The sequence below is a fragment of the Bombyx mandarina genome, chromosome 11, assembly GCF_030267445.1.
Source record: "Bombyx mandarina strain Sakado chromosome 11, ASM3026744v2".
Lineage (NCBI taxonomy): Eukaryota > Metazoa > Arthropoda > Insecta > Lepidoptera > Bombycidae > Bombyx > Bombyx mandarina.
In genome coordinates this window covers 12520625-12545224 of record NC_143218.1, presented here as the reverse complement: position 1 = coordinate 12545224, position 24600 = coordinate 12520625, and the positions used below count along the sequence as shown (strand labels likewise).

Here is a 24600-nt window from a genome sequence, read left to right as displayed (position 1 = left end):
ATTTAAATATATACACTTTAGAGGCTCATTAACGTACATCGGCGGATTTAAGTAATGCCTAAAAATTATCAAAGAGTCAACCAAGGACGACGCAGAAAAGAACGTCGTAAGGTCGCATTGATTTATAAATTAAAGGACATATAGACTTTATACAATACGTATATAGATTTCGCACATTTAAAATAGAATAAAAACGTGTGATTGGTTCGTGGTAGCAATATGTAGGAGTATGATATATACGCAGGTATACAATAAGCTTTTCCACGGTTTTATTTTTTTATTTTTTGTGTATTTATATGTCGTGGATAACGACTTTTAGTAATACTAAGACGGTGGTTTTGATTATTATTTTAAATGATGAAATGTTGTTTTGATAAATATCACAAAATGAAGGGTAGACTCCGTAACGCCACAGTATAAAATGGCGGTACGTAGACAGAGTCGCGGCATTCGTGTCAGACAGTGATTGCGTCCGTCTCAGCAGCGAGTCTCTGACAGTCAGTCAGTCAGTCAGTCGGTCTGTCGGTATGTGCAACGAAACTGTCGGTTTATCCTGTCATTGTGAAAGTTGTGTGGGTTGAGTTTCAATAATTATTATTGAAAAGTTATATTGACTAAATTGAGTTCAATCGAATACGAGCGATGACGGAAACTACCGCTTAGCCATCCCTGGCGCCCGCCGCCTACGACATATATATGTATATGTATTATGTATTTAGGCAAATTTATAAATTTTGCCATTAAAACTTTTATAATACAACAATACTTCACGATAAAAGTCTCTCGCGTGAGCACATGTGCATATTTCTCTAGAAACATAATTTCTTGCGGGATTTGAAGACGGGCATAATAGCATCGGCTCCGGTCATCATTCTCGTGGAACTCGTCGACTACTACGAAGAGTTCAACGTACAAACTGCCCATAGATACAACCCACTCAGTTTCTCGTTAGATCTTCTTAGTGGGGCGTTATGCCATTCCGGTGGTAAATTTAGCGAAGCACTGCTCTTACTAGGACCAGTGTCAGCAATTCCTGCCAGGTGATTCCACCTACCAAACCGGGCGTAGCTGGAATAGCCCGACGGCTACCGACGATTAGGTAAGGAAATTAGCATTGTTTGATACTCAGGAATACCAGCAATTTGGAACGCCTTGTGATCTGTAAAATCGAGGGGAAAAGGCCTAGAGGTAGAGGTCCCAAACGATGGTCGAACCAAATAGCGGAGGAACTAAAAATACCTGTCAGCGACGCACTCCACCAAACTACAGAACGGGATCGATGAAGACTAGCTAGTTGACGGAATCAAACGGAGTCACGATTAGCAATGAGGGACCGATTGAAGAGAGAGAGAGATTCGCGTACACCAGGCGTCTGATCCTTTAAGTCCAACCACTTGATATAGATAATGTTTTGCTTAGAAACTTCATAGAGATAAGTAGACGTGTATAATTTTTATACAATACAAACCATACATACTTCTAGCGGTCTTGGGATTATGGATTGTCCACTATCGATGATCGCTTCGAATGTGCCTTGAATGAATATTTAAAAAAAATCGAATATTAAAAAAAATAATCTAATATTTAAAAAAAAAAGGCATGCCCGCTGACTTTCTTGCCAATTCTTCTCAGGACGGAGGCTAGTTCTTGTGAATTGGCGGTAGTTCTTTTGACGTTCAACAAGTATGTACTTTCATTTATGTTGAATAAAATTTTTCTTGATTTTGATTTGATTTGATTTGATTTGTCTTGGATTCTTTGCTTTATTCTGTATATTCAATGGATTATGAATGCTCAATAGAATTGTTTGAGATGATCCCATAAGCTCCATTTGATCATCGCATCACTGGAGCAGACTTTATCTATACTGCACTCATCTCTTGTTCATTTCCATGATTTTTTTGTATGACCTGGCTCTGGAATGAACTCTTTCCTCGTTGTATCGAGCGCTATAACATGTTCTTTTTAAATAACTCTTTAAATCAACTCTAAGCAGTAAGCCCTGCCATTGTTGATTTCTAAGAGTACCAGTGACTACACTGATCATCAAGTGAGCCGTAAGTTTTCCTGCCTACTCGTATTAGGATAATAAGTTTGTTTACCAAATAAAATAAAAAATACTGCATATCTTTTGATTTACATGCATGAACCAATTTCATAATCAGTGTGGTAAAAATAAACAAAAACAACATATACATTTCTTGATCATTTATTGGCAGTGAATCCACATGATAGAAGTTTTACTTTTAAATATATTAAGAGCTTTTTACCATGGGTGGACGCTAAGGGCTTTAGGGTATAGGGAAAAAGGAGAAACTACAGGAGTAGAATATGCCGATACGAAGGGAGCTGAATAGGCGGAGACTACAGGGGAAGAGTAGGCGAGGGGAGAGACGACAGAGCTGTAGGCCACGGGAGCGACAACAGACCGCTTGCGGAGGTGGTGGTAGCCAGACAGAGCTTTTGCCTGGAAGTGAGCGGCGCGGGCAGCGACGACCTCAGGAGTGTCGAGAGGGACACCGTTAACAGCATCCAGGACGACAGCAGGAGAGTGCGGGGCTTGAGAGAGGGCGGCGACTGCAGGAACCACACCGGGAGCGACGAGTGCAGCGTTGTACAAAGCAGGAGCTACCAGAGGCGATCCGTGGACCACACTGGCGCTGTACTGGGACAGCGAACTAACTCCAGGCACGATAGCGCTGTAGGCCAAAGGAGCCACCACACTGGGCTTGGCGACGGCGGCCGCGAAGATTGAAAACAACACCACCAGCTTGTTCATTGTGGTCTGTGTTGATCTACTGGCTTTGAGAAACTGATGCAGAATCCGTGTTGACTGATGTTTATATACTCGTATAACGCTGGTTGTGTTCACGGTCTTCTGAGCAAATGTTATGAAACGGCCTTCAGATTACGTGCGGCGTACGTTGAATATCTTAATGAGAGTTTAGTTTTGCCCGTGGGCTTCCGTAAATACTAAATGAGCTTAGGTTGGAAAAAATTATAAAATGAACATTGGGCGTATACAATTTTTTGCTGGTGTTATATATCCTCGGGTAGCAAGGACTTATAATTGCAATCAAGTAATTTTTTGTTTGCATAGTTTGGCAGACAAGTTTACGGTGTATGTTTATGTTATACCTATAATATATTAACATGAATAGAAGGAAGACAAAATGAGAATGAATAGGACAAGAAAAAAGATTAAAGTAGAAGAAATACTTAATCGAAAAGCTTAATAGAATTGTAGATTGTTTACTGTTAAAATTATCGGTCACGAGTAAGTTTAGTATTTCCAAATTTCAATAGACAAAAAAAACTTTGATGCTTATGTGTGGCACCTTACAAATTCGCACCCTCAGACACAGCCCACTGAGTTTCTCGCCAGATTTTCTCAGTGGGTCGCGTTCCTGATTCAGTGGTACATTCGAAGCACTGCTCTTTCTGGGGTTAGTGCTAGCAAATTCGTCAAGTTAGAGCCCCCGTGAGCCCACCTACTCTCTCGGTGGAGCTTGCATAGCTCGTTGAGGCTTTCGGCATAGAAGGTCTTCCGGCAAGGTAGAAAAAAAATATGTGTGGTGTCGTGGGACACCGGATAGGAACGAAGTTCCTTATTATAAAAATATTAATTTTAAGTTCTATTCGAGGTATAAAGAAAATAAAACTGGAGGTCTCGCAACAGCCCACGGTCATTCGGTAACGTGCGAACTTATTGTGGTACACTTCATTCACGGTTTTTTGCATAAGAGTTAGTGTATTGCGCAAACGAAAACTCTGAGATCGTGGTCAATGAATGATAAAAAAAATATGATATTTTTTGTACGTTATTACAAAGTTAAGTCGTACACTGTGTGCATTACTAATAAAAATCTTACGTTACGGATGTTTTTTCCCGGTTAGGGTACCCCACTGCATCGTCACATAAGGAACTTCGTTCCAAAAATCGTTTATAGGTCTTATATAAATAGACTGGTTATATATAAAATAAATGAAGCATAGCCATCTCTCTGGACCCAAATTTAAAATCGTGCAATAAAAATGAAAGCTCTACTGTGTAATAAAAATTATTATTTTTACAATTTCTGGTAGCGCGGTAGGGCCTCTTGTGAAGCCGCACGGATACAACCACTCTACCTACATATTTCTGCCGTGAAGCACTAATGAATTTCGGTTTGAAGGGTGGGGCACCCGTTATATTATAAAACTTACATACAAATTTTTATTTTTTTATTGCCCTTGTAGGCAGACGAGCATACGGCCCACCTGATGGTGAGTGGTTACCGTCGCCCATGGACTTCAGCAATGCCAGGGGTAGAGCCAAGCCACTGCCTACCGCAAAACAATATACATATATACGTGTAGTTCAGAATAGAAGGCTTATTTTTATTGGAACGAAGTTCCTTACGGCAGGCTTGGAGGGGATAGGGATATTGCTGCGCGACCGAACTGAAAAAAATGTGATAGTAAAACCGTAAGAAAAAATCCGTGGAAAAAAGTGCGTGGAATAAAACCGTTAAATGAGACGTGCGCAGGCGCGACAGTCGTATACACAAGCGAGTAGTGTATAATACCTTTCTCTTTCTCCCTCTTTCTTTTCGTTCTCTCATCCCTTCTCTCTCTATTTTGTAATTATTTCTATTTCTATGTAATTTTATGTTGTCAAACAAAAATAAAGAGACATATTTTGTTATTTTAATTGATAATTTGAATTACGATTTTATTTTTATTTTACGTAATTTATTATTTCCTAAAATACTGAATTTCCTAAATACTTTCCTGTACTTAAATAAAAACTAATCAGCAAAATTTAAGAGAAAAATCAAGAAAACCAATATAAAATTGAGCACGATTTTTTTTTTGCAAATTGGGTCGATTCTACATTAGCCGAAGGAACTTTGTTCCTACCTGGTGTCCCACGACACCACATAATTAGTTTTTTATATTACTACAACGTCCATAAATATCAGTACATAACTTGATAACTGTCGCTCATCGGAAAACTTGTGCTCGTAGTTTATCTCAATTACTTTAGAATAATGAATTTTCTTTCAAACCGGCAAGTAAAGGATGCGCAGTAGAAATAGATGGACCACTGCGAACCTTGAGTACTCTATCAATACTATTATCAATTAGAAGGAGAGAAATAAGTTGAATAAACTACTACTAGAGATTTATGATGGGATAATCATAACATGAAACCATGAAAAAGAAAATTTACCACCATTAATTACGCAAAATTATAATTTGCGTAATTACTGGTGGTAGGACCTCTTGTGAGTCTGCAACGGTAGGTACCACCACCCCGCCTATTTCTGCCGTGAAGCAGTAATGCGTTTGGGTTTGAAGAATGGGGCAGCCGTTGTAACTGTACTTGAGACCTTAGAAATTATATCTCAAGGTGGGTGGCTTATTTACGTTGTAGATGTCTGTGGGTTCCAGTAACCACTTAACACCAGGTGGGCGGTGAGCTCGTCCACCCATCTAAGCAATAAAAAAAATTAAAATGTGGTGTCGTGGGACACCAGGTAGGAACGAAGTTCCTTCGGCTAATGTAGAATCGACACAATTTGCAAAAAAAAAATCGTGCTCAATTTTATGTTGGTTTTCTTGATTTTTCTCTTAAATTTTGCTGATTAGTTTTTATTTAAGTACAGGAAAGTATTTAGGAAATTCAGTATTTTAGGAAATAATTAATTACGTAAAATAAAACTAAAATCGTAATTCAAATTATCAATTAAAATAACAAAATATGTCTCTTTATTTTTGTTTGACAACATAAAATTACATAGAAATAGAAATAATTACAAAATAGAGAGAGAAGGGATGAGAGAACGAAAAGAAAGAGGGAGAAAGAGAAAGGTATTATACACTACTCGCTTGTGTATACGATTGTCGCGCCTGCGCACGTCTCATTTAACGGTTTTATTCCACGCACTTTTTTCCACGGATTTTTTCTTACGGTTTTACTATCACATTTTTTTCAGTTCGGTCGCGCAGCAAAATCCCTATCCCCTCCAAGCCTGCCGTAAGGAACTTCGTTCCAAAAATAGTATACAGAATTAAAAAATATATATAAATATCACATTTTACATCGCCAGTGACAGTGCGGCTTAAAATCCCTTCATTCCTGTGTCTATTAAGTAACGCAAGGCAACTTAACGCATTCATTGCTCTGGTAATAATAGGTCAGTTCGTGCGGCACCCACTTATCAAGTTTTTTTACCTTAGCAATTTGACGCAAATTGACCAATCATTGTTTTGATGCTAACGTTGAAAGCTGCTACTAGCTCAGCGGTAGATCGAATATTGTGAGTTCTCATTTTCACCTTTAATTCGTCATTGTGGATTTTAGTTTTCGAGCTACCACGGGGTTCATTTTGTAGATTAACATTTCCATGTCAGTCAATCCTATATCGAGTAGCGTTCGTTTGTAGTTAGTGCACGTCATTAGTGTTTTAAGCCGTTTGTGCCGCATCACTACCGAGAGACGGATTCGAATAACATATCATATCATTATCGTGTCCATATTGTTGAATCAGATACTAATGTAGTGAAAACAAAACACAAAAAAATAAAGAAATGACAGGATTTGATAATAGATTCCCATGTTTTTAAAATAAAATTCGTTTGAATTTAGAATTGCCAGCCCAAATATAAAATTTTGTAAGTCGTCGTGGCCTAAAAGATAAGACGTCCGGAGCATTCGTGTTGAAGCGATGCACCGGTGTTTGAATACCGCAGGCGGGTACCAATTTTGCTAATGAAATACGTTCTCAACAAATGTTCACGATTGACTTCCACGGTGAAGGAATAACATCGTGTAATAAACGTGAAACCCGCAAAATTATAATTTGCGTAATTAGTGGTGGTAGGACTTGTTGTGAGTCCGCGCGGGTAGGTACCACCGCCCTGCCTATTTCTGCCGTGAAGCAGTAATGCGTTTTGGTTTGAAGGGTGGGGCAGCCGTTGTAACTATACTGACACCTTAGAACTAATATCTCAAGGTGGATGGCGCATTTACGTTGCAGATGTCTATGGGCTCCAGTAACCACTTAACACCAGGTGGGCTGTGAGCTCGTCCAACCATCTAAGCAACAAAAAATAAATGTTTCAATTGGCCAATATTGTTAAACGGCAACTTCGTAGGTAAAGACCTATTATCACACTTTCATATTAAATTATGGTATACTAAATACAAGAGGACTCAGAAGACACCAGATCATATATTTCTAAATATTGAAGCAATCCGGTAAGGATTACTTACTGTATGGATGGAGAAACTATATTTGCCAAAAATTACAGTTTCAAATTTTTACCTTTTAATTTTTTTCTTGCGTTAGTGGATAAACGATTAGCCCATTTGGCGTTAAGCGGTTATCGGAGCCCACATAAATCATTTTCTTAATTTTTTTAGAATACAAAATTAGGATTTATCCAAAATATTTTGTGTAAGCTTACTATATTTTCTAATTTATTGAGGATTACCAGTGTTTCATTGTGTAAAATATCCACTACAGACAATAATTATAATAGTGTACAACTAAACAAAAGCACATTGTGAGTTTGTGTTGTTTTTTTTTTTTTTCATGTTGACCTGTGAATTAGTTCACTGATATATATCGGTGGTCTTGTTGGCGGGAACGCGAGGAGTGAAGTTATGTGGTTTGTTTTATTTTTTCTATGTAGTATTTCTTCAGGTTTAAATGCCACTGAAAAAAACTTCCAAAAAGTCCACTGAAAAAAATCTCATTAAATAACAACCATTTTGCTCAGATTATATTTCATCCCATATCATCTCATTTCATTTCACTCCATATTATCATTTTAAATATATTATATTATAATATATATTCGCCACAGTCTGTGAAGCCTGACCTGCCTTTGACCACGACCTTTTTCACACGTTATTGTTGTAAGTGATCCACTTTTCATCACCAGTTATCAGCTTCTTCAAAAATGACTAGGTTTCATTACGTCGTAATATAGAATCATAAATGAGTACACGGTTCATTGGGTTCCTTTCAGTGAGCTCGTGAGGTACCCAAATATCGAGCTTTTTTGTGTACCCAGTTTTCTTCAAATGCGCCAAAACTGTTTTGTGGTCAATTCCCATTTCTTCAGCTGTGTCGTAACTACTGATATATCGATCTTGCTCCACTTTTTCAAAAATGGCATCCATTTTATCCGTAATAGGGCGACCAGAGCGATGTGCATCTTTAACATAAAAAATTCCGGATTGAAACGCTTAAACCAAATTGGTGCTACTCTCACAGACGCTGCACTAGGTTCTTAAACATTGCAAATTTTTTTCGCGGCTTGCGTTGCGTTTTTACCTTTTTTGTATTAAAAATTTAAAATGTATCGAATTTCTTCATTAGATTTACTCGTCTTGACAGTACGAAAAACAAATAAAAATAACACATTTTCCTAATTTGAATGTGGAATTATCTTCTTTAAAATTTAAACCTTTAATGATATCAAAATCAGCCAGATACAAATAGTATAGTCAAAGAGATTTTATTACAAGTTCATACACACGATAATGCGAAAAGACTTTTTCCCCAACCTATTACTTTAGTTAAATGTAAATAAACTATATTAAAAAATGCTGTGAATTTTCTTAAAAATGCGAAGAAACTTTTTCCCCAACCTATTATATCCACTGAAGTAGGAAACCTATGGAAATGAAACGTCAACAAAAAATTCGTGCCACTGTGACGTCATCTGGCCACAAAACATGGCGGTTTTAGTGCTGCCCAGAAGATTTTAATGTTAGTAGGTTTTATCGATAAACGTTCTTGGCTCATTTTATTTTAAATATTGTTGAGTGAATGTATTTGTAGAATTTATACTTTAATAGGAAGTAAGTATATTGTTATGTGCAAAGATGATGTGATTTAGATATTATGTGAAATCTAAGACGAGTTCGCGCTTCAAATTTTCCAAGTAAACGATATGACGATTTTTAAAATTTGCTACACTGATTTTATAAAGTTGTCGTTTGCCGCAAAACATAAAGATATGGCATAGTACAGTGCCATCAGCCCATTTCTAGCATGCTGAATGTTATCGTATTTTGAGTACGTGTTTTTCTTAGACTACTACAATCTATTTTAATTGTTTTGCTGACTCTAAAGTCGGTAGCACACTACCGCAGCGCACCTCAAGGAAGGTGCACCGCACTACCGCACCGCATGCAAATTTTAAACTTATCAAGGGACCGCCTGATAAAAAAAAACACCTACAGAACATTTATTCCTTAATAAAATTACAAACGTCATTCCTTGTGACTTCCTCTCTAAAATCACTTAATTATTAAATATTTAACGAGTTGACAATAGTGTTTTAAAACTATTTTATTTAAATAGTTTCGACGACTTTCTTGAGATCCTATAAAATATGTTTTAATTATTATTTTTGTATGTTTTAAGCATGATAAAATAAGAAATTTCATATAAGCAATCATATTAAATCGATATCAAAGTCAACAAATAATGTACAACCCAAAACAGACGGCCGAACTGACGTGACAATGACATTTGGCGCGCTAAACATGGCGGATTTTCGGCCTCATTAGACGGAGACGGAGACATTTACGTATATTCATGTTTCATTTTATGTACGCACTGAAATACTGTTATATTGTTTTCCTGCGAGTTAAAGTGCTGAGTAAGAGCGAGATAGATATATGTTTATGTATGTGCCTTCAAAATGGGTGCTATTTATATAAGCAATTGTACGTATAGAACAATATGTCGTGTCCCTACTATATAGGTCTATGATTATATCAGTGAACTACTTTTGACCTTTTGACAAGTGACTCGTCCGTCAACAAGTGTAATACAAAATAGATGTTTCGATTAAAAACTTTACTTATTGATTATTCTTCTGTTTTATTTTGTTGATTATTATATTTACCAAATAAGCCGTTCCTAACAATTGTCTTGACGAGTACATAAACATTTCCCCATTGCAAATAAATAGAATCTTAAGATACTAGTTTATAATTAAGTAGAATAAGAAAGAATTTAAATAAAAAAAAAATTAAATGCGAAGAAATGCAAAGCCGCGCAAAAATTGATTGTTATTGCAATAACCATAGTTTGTGTGTGACCACTTTCGATCGGGTGGTTCACACAGTTCATTTCTTTTACAGTAATACAGAAGTAAGCGAGGGAATATCACAAAGCAAGGAAATGCTCTGTGAACTATTCAGTTGATTTCTGCAAGAATCAAAGTATACTGCGTTGTTCAATTTTACAAAAAAAATAGCTGTTGACAATCATTATAACTAATATTTAATTGTGATTAGAAGTTACACCTTCTCATTATAAATTAGCTGTGTTCATAAGTCATCGATAAACATTTGTTTGCCAATGGAATTTTCCTTTGAAGTAATAGTTGACGTTTGGTCTTACTCAATTTCTAAGTATTCCCCACTGAGAAATTAGGTTAGTCCAATGCAAAACTACGTCAATTGGTTTTCAAGAAAGCTTGCAAGTTTCAAACTTTATATCAATTTTATTTACTAAGGAATTGGTTTTCAATTCCTTTTGTACTGAGTCGCAGCTTTGTAATTACAAATTTTGACTTCTTAATTAAATAACTGTTAAAATTTTGTTATCATTAAAAAGTTTGATGACGTCTTTGCATGTTCTTACTTATTCCTTTAACTATAATTTCACCAATAAACATAGTAAAAAGAAAAACTGTTCGTAATTTCATTTATTTTATTTACAATTCAGGATAATGTTTTTGAATGTCTACGAAACCAGGGAGAATAATGCTCCTCGATATAGCGGTGCCGCTTACCAAGTATGAATTCCATATGTCTTCGTTACAAGGGGAGTGACGATAGGAGCAGAGTATGTGAGGTGGGTGGAGACAACTGGAGCTGCTGAGTATGTCGATACCACTGGAGCACCCAAAGAAGTGGAGTACACTGAAGCAACAACTGAACGCTTGTGGACTACATGAGCGTCAGCGAGAGCCTGAGCTTTAGCTTCCAGGTGAGCGGCACGAGCAACGACAACTTCTGGAGTGTCAAGAGGAACTGCTGGTGCTTCGATTGCGGCCGGTACTAGCTGAGCGGTCTTAACAAAAGAGGGTGCCGCAATAGCAGGTGTAAATGTACTCAGAAGAGCAGGTGCGATGGCCGTTGCAGCAAGAGGTGTAATTGCAGCAGTAGTGATTGGGGCGCTGATTGCACTGTACGCCAGAGGAGCACCAGAAACTAACGTACTGGTAACGGCTGGAGTAGACTTGATGTCAAGACGCGACTGGCTGGAGACGGCTGCGGGGGCAACGACAGCTGCTGGTGCAGCGAAGACAGTCGGTTGAGCTAAGGCGGTGCGGACGGCGATCGGAGCTACGGCTGCAGTTGATACGATGGCCGGAGATGATTTGATGTCCAATCGAGATTGGTGAGATACGGCTGCCGGGACAGCTGCGATCAGCGGGGCAGAGTAGGTGATTGCGGGACCCGTAAGAAGGCCTGAGGGCTTGGCGGCGGCTAACGCTGCCAAAGATAATAACACCACCAGCGAGTTCATCGTGGTCTGTGTTAGTTCAGTTGATGACGAGGAGACAAAATAAACTGATGCTTTCTTCGTTCATTCGAATGTATTTATACGTTCGCATCGGCAACACATCTGAAAGTCAAGATCAACGGGTACTTAGTCGTCGAAAAAAAAAAAGAGTTTAAGTATGCGCTGATTTAAAAATTCAAAATCTGTTCAAGTTACAAAATATTAAAACAATTCTATTTTTGGTTCAGTTAAATCAATTTCGCTTGTCAAGCGTAATTTATTGAATGACAAGATGAAGAATTGAACAAGAACACTTATTGTTTTCATTATCTTTATGAGTATTGAAGATTAGAGGTTATAGATACATATTTAGTTATGAATGAATTAAGTCGTTTCGTTTTTTACGGAGTAAGTGCTACGATCAACCCAGTTTAATTAGATCTTGATACTAGTAAAGTACCTAATATTTGTTTTATATTACCTATACTCGTACTAAGCATTTGAACTAAAATTGTCACTTTATTTGTACACTATACCTTCTGGTTGGAATGGATGTTGTGGTTGAAATACGAGTATGTTGGTAAGAAACACTCACCCGAGTGGGCTTAGGGTCTGAAATTCAAACGATCTTGTTTCATTCAATGATAAGTTCCTGGATCCGTTACCGACATGCATATTATAATGTTATCTTTGGTCGATGCATCTGTATCGTTGATATTCTGTGATAACTATTTAAAATGATATTTTTAATATTACATTGAATATTTTTCATTTTTCAACTTGTTTCAGTAAAACAAACATTTATTTAATCGTTGAAGCTATCACTGAAAATCGGATTGGACTCTTTTAGTGAATTGAATTATCTAAATCAAATCATTATTATTTAGGAATAAAATTAATTAGTTTAGAAATCTGTGTAAATAAACTAACGAGAACTCTGCTTACGTATGATCTCATAAAGAAGAAACTGTATAATTGAATATTTTTTTCATTGGTATTAAACATAACAATTATTAAATATTAATCGCAGGGAGCTAGCTTTGTGATTGTATGATTTAGTAAAACCAGACTGGTTCCTCTTACCTTCGGCATAATACTGACCTTTCAAAAGCGCGTTTATTATTCCAAAACACAAAGAAAGAGATTTACTTGCTAGGATAGACTAGTTTGTGCTTTGGACCAGGTATAAACAAGTAAATGTATGATTTAAAAAAAACGAATTCGTTTTTATGTTAGTCAGTTTTTAAAAAACTTTTTTGTACGAAATTTCGTGACGTAAGTGTAATGTAATGATATTGATAATGATTATTGCATTGTTACCGTCTCGAATTTCGTAAGTTTTTTTTTTTTTTTATTGCTTAGGTGGGTGGACGACCTCACAGCCCACCTGGTGTTAAGTGGTTACTGGAGCCCATAGACATCCACAACGTAAATGCGCCACCCACCTTGAGATATAAGTTCTAAGGTCTCAAGTATAGTTACAACGGCTGCCCAGCCCTTCAAACCGAAATGCATTACTGCTTCACGGCAGAAATAGGCAAGGTGGTGGTACCAACCCGATAAAATTTTATTAAAGTTAAATTTTCAAAATTTTCATAATTAAGTTGTCGTAGCTAAAAGATAGGACGCCCGGTGCATTCGTAATAAGCGTTGCAACGACGTTCGAATCCTGCAGGCAGGTACTAATTGTTCTAATGAAATACATAGTTAGCAAATGTTCACGATTGACTTCCACAGTTAAGGCTACATACATCGTGAATAAAAATCAAACCCGAAAAATAATTATTTGTGTAATTACTGGTCGTAGAAAGTCTTATGAGTCCGCACGGATAAGTACCAACACCGTGTCTATTTGTACCGTGAAGCAGTATTGCGTTGCGGTTTGAAGGGTGGGCAGCCGTTGTATTCTAAAAACTAAGAACGTAGAACTCATGTATCAGGGCGGCGTAAACACCGCCAATTTACTTGGTGGATGTCTATGAGCTCCGGTACATATATACACTTAACACTATGTGAGCCGGTGAGCATCTCCACCCTTCTAAGGAATTAAAAAAAGCAAAAAATAACTTTAAGAAATGTGTGTCTTTATATAAAACTAGCAACCCGCCCTCGCTTCGCTTCGGAAACTGTAATTTATTATTGATATCTCCACTATTTAATGGATGTTATTATACCTAGTCAGGTCATAAATTCTTTCACATGTTTAATGTAAAATAATTGAAACAAGTATATTCATTATGTAACCATTCATATACCAAAATGAACTTAACAAAACATAGATTCTTATGACACTAAAGTTTATTCAAAATGACCTCCGTGATTTTGAATACAGGCCTTCAATCTGCGCGGCCAGTCGTCTATCGCAGCACGAACGAGGTCCATGTCAATATCGGCGGCTGCCTTAATCAAGGATGTCTTGAGTGACTTCAAATTGGGATGAGGCTTTGAGCACGCCTTTTCCTCCAAGTGTTGCCATATCTTGTAATCTAACGGATTCAAATCTGGACTGGAGGAGGGCCAGTCTTCGTGCCGGATGAAGTCGATTTCACGCGCCGCCAGCCAGTCTTGTGTGCTCTTCGCTCTATGAGATGGCGCCGAATCTTGTTGGAATACCCAGTGCCTGTTATTGAACATGGTATGAGAAACAGGTTCCACAAGGTTCGTCAGGACTGTATTTTGATACACAACTGCATTCGTTTTTACACCTTTCTCACCAAAATGTACCTCTGTTAAGCCCCAATAAGAAACTCCCAACCATACCATGAGCGAGGATGGAAAATGACCTCGTTGGATACGCGGAATACGGTTACTCGCTTCTTCACTACTGTGTGCGTACACCTTATCATTTTGTTTGTTGTAGCTCTCTTCTACGGTAAAAATTTTTTCATCCGAAAAAAGAATTTCCCGATATTTTTTTCCCGCGTACCGCTTCAACAAAGCGCGGCATCTCTTCAGTCTCAGGTCCATTAGACAAGCATTCAAACGATGTCCTGTTTTTCTTCGATATGCCCGAAGCCCTAAGTCTTCATTTAACACCCTTTTCACCGTGGCTCTGCTTAACCCCATGTGAAGGGCCAACAGTTTCTGCTCACGTTTGGGATTTCTTTGAATTCGCGCCTTCACAGCTTTTATCACTGCTGGAGTCCTAACAGACCGAGGGCGACCACTTCTTGACCGGTCATCTACACTAGAGTCTTCATTGTATCGTTTGATGGTACGATAAACAAATCTTTTGGTTATATTCAAATTTTTCAGTATGTTAAAATTTTGGATTAGCGCGTAACCGTAACGATGCAACGCAATAACTGCAACACGGTCTTCTTTAAGCGTCCACTCCATATTTAAAAATGAGTAAAATTCTAAAAGTATACATTTTTATTTTCATGAACAATTCGAAATTGGAATTTAATAAACTTTTTTGTGGCCAGCATTCTAAAAGAAAAGTTTTTACTGTGTGACAATACTTATGACCTGACTAGGTACATATAACCTTCCTCTTCAATCACTCTATCTATTAAACCGCATCAAAATCCGTTGCGTAGTTTTAAAGATTTAAGCATACATGGGGACAGATATAGGGACAGAGAAAGCGACTTTGTTTTATACTATGTAGTGATTTTGTAGAGGGTTATGTTCTATGTATTAGAGGGCAGTAGATAGTGCGTGTGATTGTAATTTGCTTAAATAAACGTTTGACATTAAAAAAGTTAATTTGACTTGACGTGAAGAATGTGATCATGATCATTTGGGATGGTATGGACATGTGTAAGACGAAATGAAAATGAGATTGGTAAGAGAGTGTTAACTATGAATGTGGAAGGATATAGAGGAAGAGGTAGACCTAAGAAGAAATGGATGGATTGTGTGAAAGACGATATGGGTAAGAGGGGAGTGAGCGAAGAAATGGTATATGATAGAAGAGTATGGAAGGAGAAAACATGTTGCGCCGACCCCAGGTGACTGGGAGAAGGGCAGGATAATGATAATGAATGATGTGTAGAATGTGGTCAGAGTTTTTGCATCTACAAAACTATATACTGGCGATTAAATATAGACAAAAAACGAATGATAATCATTTAAAAACAATCTATTGCGTTTTTATGGGTTATAGTTTTCTATGGTATGTATGTTGAGTAAAGAAAATAAAGTCAACTAAACAAGAAAATAAAACATAATTATCGAAGTATGTTTTATTACACAAACACAATGGCACAACAATCTAACTTGTTACAAGCTAAGTTTTTCCAATATGACATTCCCAATTTTCTTAAGCTTAAATAAATAGTAAGTGAGCTGTTGCACTTTCTTGGTTTGATGCGTTTTACAACAAGTTTGGTTGTTGTTTAGGTTGTTACTGGTTTACCAGCCGTGGGCATAGGCGGGTGCAGCAACGATGGGAGCGTGTGCAGCCACGATGGGAGCGTGTGCGGCAACAATCGGTGCGTGAGCAGCTACCACAGCGGGGGATGCGATCTGTTAATAAAAGAATGATAGGGCACGTTGAAATCACAGTGCATTGGTACAAAGATCCCGCCTACCCTGCCACGATGCAGTCGTGTGTTTCCATTTGAAAGTTTATAAATACATATGTCTTATTGCACTTTACATTACAGCATATCTAATTGGAAATATTATAGTATGATGATTTTCATGAGAACCAAAAGAATACAATATTATTAGACAAAAACCAAAAAATACAGTAATTAGACGTAGCTAGCTGATAGTAGTATCCTGTACTTTTTTATCTTAGCTATAAATTACATTTGTTTTTTTTTTAATAATAATATATGTTTATTTCACTTGTTATTAAACAATCTGTGTCGTTAATAAATGTGTTACGTCTTACCCTAACGGTGTTTGCATATGAAGTGGCGACCGGCACAGCAGTTTTTACTACTCCAGTGCTCACCAGTGGGGCGCTGACGATACCATGGCCCCAAGGTGCGGCGATGGGCGCTGCAATAGGTACACCATATGGTCCTGGAGCTGCCGAGGCGACGGCCAGGAAAGCGGCGAATACAACCTTAAAAATATTATGATGATCATAATCAATACGAGTCAATTTTAGTTATCTATATTCTACTTTTTTTTTTGTGTACGGGTTGGCGTAGGCTCGCGGGGTATGTAGGATTGGTCCCCGATCGCGAACCGCGGGCCCAAGGATGTTTTAGGACCCTACCGACTAAACGACTCCCCTGTACTCTTCGCCCAAGCGTCCGATCCCCTACGTGGTCAGAACCCCGATGAAGTAAGGGAGCTACCGCGGTCAACACTACAACCAGACGGCGCAGCTCACCCCAAGGACGCGCGGCCGATGGAGATTTCGAGTCGAAGAACGAAGGTTCTGAAACGTTGGTCGTCTCAGTACCTTAGCCCGTTAGGCCACCTAGACGGTGCCGCTGGTGTCCCGGAATACCCTGCTGGACGAGAACCAGCCTATCAGGTCGGGATGCGATGCAATGCCAACCGATTGCCTTTTATTTCTCCTTAGAAGCGCGGTAGAGTGCTACTAGCTCGCCGCGCGGCCTCAACCCTCTCAGGTCGCCCCTTTACCTTCACTGGGGGATTCTACTTCTCTACTTTGGCATATTTTTAATGTAGCATAATTTAGCATGTTTTAAAATAGTTACAAAAAAAGTATTTTACTACTTCACTTCATTGTATATGAATGTAGTATAGACAGTGTATATATACAAGAGAAAATAAGTAGTATTCACATTATTATAAGGTTATGAATAAAATATCGACGAATTTAAATACTGTAATTAATAGAACATGAACCTGTATAAAATTGTCTTTACCGCGAATAAAATTAAAATTAATTAAATTTCAAAGATAATTGAATTAATAATTGTCATAGAACAAATCTCACATTATTACATAACAATATAGATTAACGTTCGCTTTATTATGTATATAAAAATAGACGAAGACAAAACAAATATGTCATTGTATATACACAAAATTATCCTTTTCAAACAATTTTTTTTGGTGGTTCGTTTAGTAGCAATTGAGGGGCTTTAGTGCAATTTAAAATGTAATAAGTACCTAAAATTCATTTGAATGTTCAGGCATAAGTGATTAAGGTCGAATTTCGATCGTTCAGCGAATACTAGTAACAATTAATGTCTAAAGATCGAGATCCTAAGAAAAAGACAAAATAATTACAGACGAATCCGTGTGAAAGATATTTTTCAATAAAGTATATTCGCCTTTTTGCTGTAGGGAACTTACTATAATAAGCAAATCGCAAATCGTTAGGGTATCTGCGCTCCATTTAAAATCTATGTCAAGTACTTAACACCAACGCAGTTTCTGAAAGACCGGTCTTAGTATTAAAGTGCGACTAGTTGTAAATATATTTATTTAGTGCTGTATTTGAGAATATGAGTTTAGGGTCCGCCTAACAGCACACATAGGGACAGTGGAAGTATGAATAATTCGACGCTTGAAAGGCAAACGTGACTAAGCGACAATGCGTGAACTTTACAATAGACTAATTTAAAGTTGAAATACCTGAAAACAAATTTTATTTTAACGAATCTAGTTGTTGTAGAATCTGGCTTGTAGCTGTAGGATTGAAATGATTTTAATAGACCTAGAAATAAATTTTTTTTGCGCATCGATTATGGTTATTGCCTTTCATTTATGTACAAAGCAGTGATTGTCGCTTAGTCATGTTTGCCTTTCAAGCGTCGATTATGTATATAAAATTGTTGTACGATCCTTAATATCGGAAATGTCAAAGTTTTTTTTAATTGGTTATATGAGTGGAGCAGCTCATGGCCCACCTGGTGATAAGTGGTCATCGGAGCTCATAGACATCAACAACGCAAATGCAGCCGTCCACCTTGAGACATGAGTTCTAAATCTCAGTTTTTTTTAAAGTACGCGTTTTACAGTACAGAGTTAGACAGGGTGGTGGTACCTACCTGTGCTGGCTCATAAAACGTCCTACCACCAGTATAAATATACTTTATATCGTACTTCAAATAATGAAACTGAGACGAGAGAGAATAGAGACGAGAGCTTGACACAACGGCCGTCTGGTGTAGTGGTGAATGACATGGTCACTACACAAGGGGGTCGCGGGTTCGAATCCCGCCAAGGGAAGATATTTGTATGATAAATATAAATTTCTTTTCCAGGGTTATGGATGTATATTAAATATGTGTATGTGTATATTAAAAATATTATATTTATTTTCGTTATCTGGTACCTGTAACACAAGTTCTTTACGAACTTATCACGGGACCAGTTAACGTGGCGTGACTGTAAAAATAAAAAAAAATAAAAAAATACGTATTTTTAAAATAGTAAATGTTAAAAACAACCCTATAATAAAACTCTCAACATTGTATTTTATGACTTATACAAATATAAATCTTTCAATGGCTCAACCCACTGATATTGTAGAATGTAGATCGTATAGCGATACTAAACTTTATTCCAACAGTTTAAAGGCGAAATTGCTTGTAATCTTCGTAATAAATAAACTTACGAGAAATGGTCAGGTATTGTGAACTTGTAAACAGCAATAGTAACAAGATTCTTAGTTATTTTTAAATGATAATAAACAATTTACATTGTTTTTTTTAGTGTTTACTTACTTTTTTTTGAAAGCGATACGCTAACCTATGATCCCCTATTATTAAACAGTTACCGATGCCCATAGGCATGACAGCGTATTTATGGACATATTGTTCCAAACCTTGAAGTATGAAATCGAGGTATCTTAGCTTTTGTATAAAGGCTGTTCCAGTTTCAAAGCAGAATTTATAACTGCCTCGGATCAGCAAATTGACAGTATAGTGACTCTAAGTAAGCGTTCTGGCCTAAAGGGTAAGATGTTCGGTGAATTCGTATCGAGCGATGCACCGGTGTTCGAATCCCGCAGGCGGGTACCAATTTTTCTAATGAAATACGTACTTGACAAATGTTCATGATTGACTTCCACGGTGAAGGAATAACATCGTGCAATAAAAATCAAACCCGCAAAATTATAATTTGCGTAATTACTGGTGGTAGGACCTCTTGTGAGTCCGCACGGGTAGGTACCACCGCCCCGCCTATTTCTGCCGTGAAGCAGTAATGCGTTTCGGTTTGAAGGGTGGGACAGCCGTTGTGACTATACTGAGACCTTAGAACTATATCTCAAGGTGTGTGGCGCATTTACGTTGTAGATGTCTATGGGCTCCAGTAACCACTTATCACCAGGTGGACTGTGAGCTCGTCCACACATCTAAGCAATAAAAAAAAAAGTACTTGAAGACACATTCACAAATGACTTTCTCGTGAAAGGAATAAAAACTAAACTCATAAAATTTTAATTTTTATGAATATTTGTTTTAAATAGAGATTCCGTCGCGGCTTGAACAGCCCGTGTGTTCGTATTTCCTATTAATAAGGGCTTAGAATACTATAAGTTATTTACCCGAAAACTATGTAGATGTGTATCTTTATTACACGACGATGCACCTAGAATTGAACGTGTAAAAAGTTCGTGAAAATATAAAGTATTTAAATATATTAGTCCAAGGAAAGTCTACTTCAGCATTTGAAGACTTACATAGTTGCGTCTTTTACTTATTAGGCCGTAAGAACAACTTCAGTAATTTTTTTAATTCACATGATGGATACATTAAAACTAAGACGCGTATCGCGTTCTCCAAAATCGGAACGTAATAAGTTTTCTCGCGAAAAACAGGCGCTACCTATCACCTTTTACCTTACTGCCACTGCTGGGCGTTTGATGGAGATCCTGCCATAGTAGCGTGAGGAGGTTAGATTCGCACTTGTATCATCTCAATATTATCTTTTTTATTGCTCACGGCCCACCTGTTTTTGAGTGGTCACTGGAACCCGGTAATTGCATGACACTATCAACCAAGTTAAAGCCGTCATCCTCCTTGAAACATGAGTTCTAAGTCTCAGTTTTGACATTACAACGGCTGCCCCACCCTTCAAATCGAAACTCACAAAATGCTCTACCACCGGTAAAAGTACAGTGACTAGATATACTACTACAGTATAAGTTCCACTGGTTAAGTTTCGGGTTTCTTTATGCATTAATTTTATTCGTTTTGCGCGCGTTATTCATTTTTTGTCGTTAACAAAACAGCGAGCGCTTAACAGTGAGCAATAAAAAAGCGTAACTTATCGTATACCGGATGGTAACTAGTGCCCAACCTCGAAGGGTCGTTGCCACAAAGGAGAATGTCAATCGCAAAACAAAAAAAATGTAACTGAATCTAAAAAAATGGCTACGAGCGTTTTGGCTACGTTCAATAAAGGGTTCCGTATACGACATAAACGTTCAGTGTTAAAAGTTAACGCTAAAATTTATAACAGAGAACGTAGTTTGCTTAGTTACAAAAATCTTTTGCTTGAACATTCAATAGCATTCTTGGAACGAAGTTCCTTACGGCAGGCTTGGAGGAGATAGGGATTTTGCTGCGCGACCGAACTGAAAAAAATGTGATAGTAAAACCGTAAGAAAAAGTCCGTGGAATAAAACCGTTAAATGAGACGTGCGCAGGTGCGACAGTCGTATACACAAGCGAGTAATGTATAATACCTTTCTCTTTCTCCTTCTTTCTTTTCGTTCTTTCATCCCTTCTCTCTCTATTTCGTAATTATTTCTATTTCTATGTAATTTTATGTTGTCAAACAAAAATAAAGACACATATTTTGTTATTTTAATTGATAATTTGAATTACGATTTTTTTTTTATTTTACGTAATTTATTATTTCCTAAAATACTGAATTTCCTAAATATTTTCCTGTACTTAAATAAAAACTAATCAGCAAAATTTAAGAGAAAAATCAAGAAAACCTACATAAAATTGAGCACGATTTTTTTTTGCAAATAGTGTCGATTCTACATTAGCCAAAGGAACTTCGTTCCTACCTGGTGTCCCACGACACCACATCTTTTTTTAAATCATTTTCTTCCCTGTTTAATAATTAGTCTACAGATAGGCGTGGCTGTTTCCCTGACATTTCTCTGTAGGCCGTAATGATCTATAGCAAACATTGAAAAAAAATAGCATCTAGTTAATGATAGCTGTTGATTGCAGTAAAAAAAGCCTTGAAGACACCTCGTAGACTCAAACACAGTGGATTTTTAATCTTTTAGCTACGTGAAACTCTTTGAAAACTGATACAAATTTCATAGACAGGATCTATGTAGCATTTAAACCTATATAATGCACTTAGTATGCGAATAAATGAAAGATAAGCGGACAGACCGACAGAATTAAAGAAAATAAGGGCTCGATTAATATCATTTGGTTATGGAACCCTAAAATGTTCGCAGTGATTCATTACGTACCTTCTTTAAATATAGATTTGTTTACAAGCCATTGAATTGCCTTGTAAGTAGCGAAATTATCTTAATAATAAGGCAGTATAATTATTTGAAATGTGGTTGATATTTGATTTGTTTACGTCGTAAGCAAAAGTACCCATCAAATTGATTTATTTTTATTTCATTGTACATAACAAATATAGATAAAATATGATATACGCAGTGCAACTCACAACTACATTATATAGATGGAAATTAGCAGGTTTTTTTTATGATGTCACTAACAGAATAGTAAATACAGGGACAAGTCTAGTTCCGAACGAGTCACAGTGCGTTTGATATTTATCTTTCAATAATGTAGATGAGCAGTTATAAAAATAGGTCGCGGAGCGCAATTTTTTTTTTTTTGAAGGCGAAATCTTCCAATGATAAACTTTGGTTTTAAATAAACTTTTAAGCATCGACGTTATTAACATTACTTTAATTTTTAATTTATATATTATATTATATTAATGTGAAAAAGTTCGATAACTTATGATTTTGTGGTGATTTTCATGGATTCCTCGAAAGGCGCTTTGCAAGTATACATACCCTAAATATAATCTGCATTAAAAAAAACAGAGTGAGAAAGATATGTACGTCCCAATTCAGGATTTAGATTAAGTATATTTATCAAAGTGCTCTAAACTATATAAAATTTTCAGAGTACTCCAAGTGATATATATTTGGTTGATACTGGCCACACAAATATTGCAAATCGAAATGTATATTAGTTTGGTTCGTATGAATAAAGTTGAAATGCGATACTTCAACTCACCAGCTTATACATGTTGGTAGGCGGGTCAGAGTTGACTCGTAGGTTTCAAGAGAGATCTGTGAACGAATGTGCTAAGGGCTTGTTAATCTAGCCTTATATAGTGCTGAGACACATGGTGGACCAAATCTGTATCTCGGACCTAGTCAAGCCTAGGTCATTAGTAATAGGTCTCAGTATGTGGGCTGTACTGTTGGACACAAAATTAGATGGATAATTTTCAAATACTTATTTCTAACTAAAATTTAATTAATTCATTTAATTCTAATTAATAAATTAATGAATAATTAATAAATTAATTAATTTAATTCTAAAATTTACTGTAAAACAACTATAGAATAAGATCTTCACGGATGTGTTATTGACAATGTAATACAGACAATCAATTTTTGTATCACAATATATCTTGGGCGCGTTAATTGATCTTGAAAGCTAATAAAAAAAATATAGCCAAAAAAACAAAAAAAAAAAACTAACAAAAAGATAGTTTATTATCGCACTACTAAATACCATTAGTTCAACGAAATAAGCCGAAAGTAATTTAAAAAAAAAAAAAAAATTGCCGAGTTTATAATAGTAGTGACAGTAATGCATAAAAGAAAATGTCATACTAGTTTTTCACACAAATTGGCATGATAGATTTCCGAGGCATTAAACGTATTCAGCATCATTCAGTATCAAATTAGCTTGTAAAATATCAAGGAAAAACATGACGTTACAAATTTTATAATTAATATCATTGCTGTTATTAATGTATTCGTAATAAGAGTAGGAAGCAGACTTAAATAAATATGTACATTGTACGTACAAAAAAGGGCATCGTGTATAAACGATAGACGACATTTAGTAACATACATTATGTACAATGGGCAGTAGTTCCTTGTTAGTGTTACTTATTAAAATTTTGTTTAGTATAAGATAGTATACAGACGCTGCCCACAAGGAAATGACATTTGGTATATTTGTATCGAGGCACTGCGTCGAGTATTCCAATTCCAACTGTCAGATATAAAAATTTCTAAACAAATATATAAATATACTAGCCGTACCCGTCCGCTTCGCTGGCCGTTTAAAGCTAAGATTATTATTTCTCACCCCCACAAAGATTCTCATTAACGTCCCCGCAACTGGTGTAGGGAGTCCAACACACATATAAATATTAGTATATCCATTAAGTACATGTATTTTCTACATGGATACCAAGTTTCAAGTCAATCGGATGCATGGTTCAGTAGTTATAATAGAACATCCGTGAAAACCACTGTAGATTTATGTATTAGTATAGAAAAGGAATCGTATATGAGCCCACGCTCATCATCCTACTTATGCTTTATACCGTCATGCTTTTCGCTTCGAAGTTCCAATTACCAATTAACAGCAAGTGAGCAGTGAACTTGTTTGTCCATCTAGGCCATTCTAGGCTAATAAAAATGGGGTAGACCTGCTCACGGCCTATCTGATCTTAAGCGGTTTCGGATCCTATAGACACCGCGATGTGTATGCGTCATCCAACTTCAGACAAAAGTTCAAGTTTTAGTATTGAATTTACAAAAACAGCTTATCTGCTTGTGGAACCGAGGGAGCCGGCGGTCGTGTCGTTGACGGCCGCCGGTCCGGCGTCTGGGGGACGGCGGGATGGCGGGATGGATGTAATATGCTCTGCGTAAACCCTGTCCCGCCGTTTCAATAGCTCCGACTGGGTTCCCGCTCGGTCCGGGGTAGGGCGCCGGCTGTGAGCGGTAGGAGTTTTTAGTGAGGTCCGACCCCCACATACCCCACCTGCCGTGCGGGTGGGGATCCGGCGATTTCCTTCTGTGGAAAAATAATAATAATCTGCTTGTGGAGCGAAAGGTGTCATTTCTTTGTGGCAGAATTAGGTTGAGTTATGGTTCTAAATTTGTGAGCTAATAGTGGGCCATCAATAAAATTATTGATATTTAACAGCAAATTTT

At 37.0% G+C, this 24600-nt stretch overlaps 3 protein-coding genes across 3 annotated transcripts; all 3 read right to left on the bottom strand.

Moving 5' to 3' along the window:
- Nucleotides 1–2193: 2193 nt before the first annotated feature.
- Nucleotides 2194–2833, bottom strand: LOC114249566 (uncharacterized). Its single transcript, XM_028183190.2, has one exon. It carries the CDS (start codon nt 2777–2779, stop codon nt 2267–2269), a length of 513 nt encoding a protein of 170 aa, XP_028038991.2. The 5' UTR covers nt 2780–2833; the 3' UTR covers nt 2194–2266.
- Nucleotides 2834–10713: 7880 nt separating this feature from the next.
- CPH16 (cuticular protein hypothetical 16) lies at nt 10714–11607 on the bottom strand. The gene has a single exon (XM_089730977.1). It carries the CDS (start codon nt 11547–11549, stop codon nt 10806–10808), a length of 744 nt encoding a protein of 247 aa, XP_089587103.1. The 5' UTR covers nt 11550–11607; the 3' UTR covers nt 10714–10805.
- A 4093-nt stretch (nt 11608–15700) lies between these two features.
- CPH17 (cuticular protein hypothetical 17) lies at nt 15701–22767 on the bottom strand. The gene is made up of 3 exons (XM_028183198.2): nt 22652–22767; nt 16372–16548; nt 15701–15998 (listed from the first exon to the last, which is right to left on the bottom strand). The coding sequence occupies exons 1-3, from the start codon at nt 22661–22663 to the stop codon at nt 15885–15887; spliced, it is 303 nt and encodes a 100-aa protein (XP_028038999.2). The 5' UTR covers nt 22664–22767; the 3' UTR covers nt 15701–15884.
- Between the last annotated feature and the right edge of the window lie 1833 nt (nt 22768–24600).

Coding starts and splice junctions, on each gene's coding strand:
- LOC114249566 (XM_028183190.2), bottom strand. CDS start 2,779: ATGAACAAGCTGGTGGTGTTGTTTTCAATCTTCGCGGCCGCCGTCGCC.
- CPH16 (XM_089730977.1), bottom strand. CDS start 11,549: ATGAACTCGCTGGTGGTGTTATTATCTTTGGCAGCGTTAGCCGCCGCC.
- CPH17 (XM_028183198.2), bottom strand. Junction 15,999..16,371: donor CATATGCAAACACCGTTAGG/GTAAGACGTAAC, acceptor TTTTATTAACAG/ATCGCATCCCCCGCTGTGGT.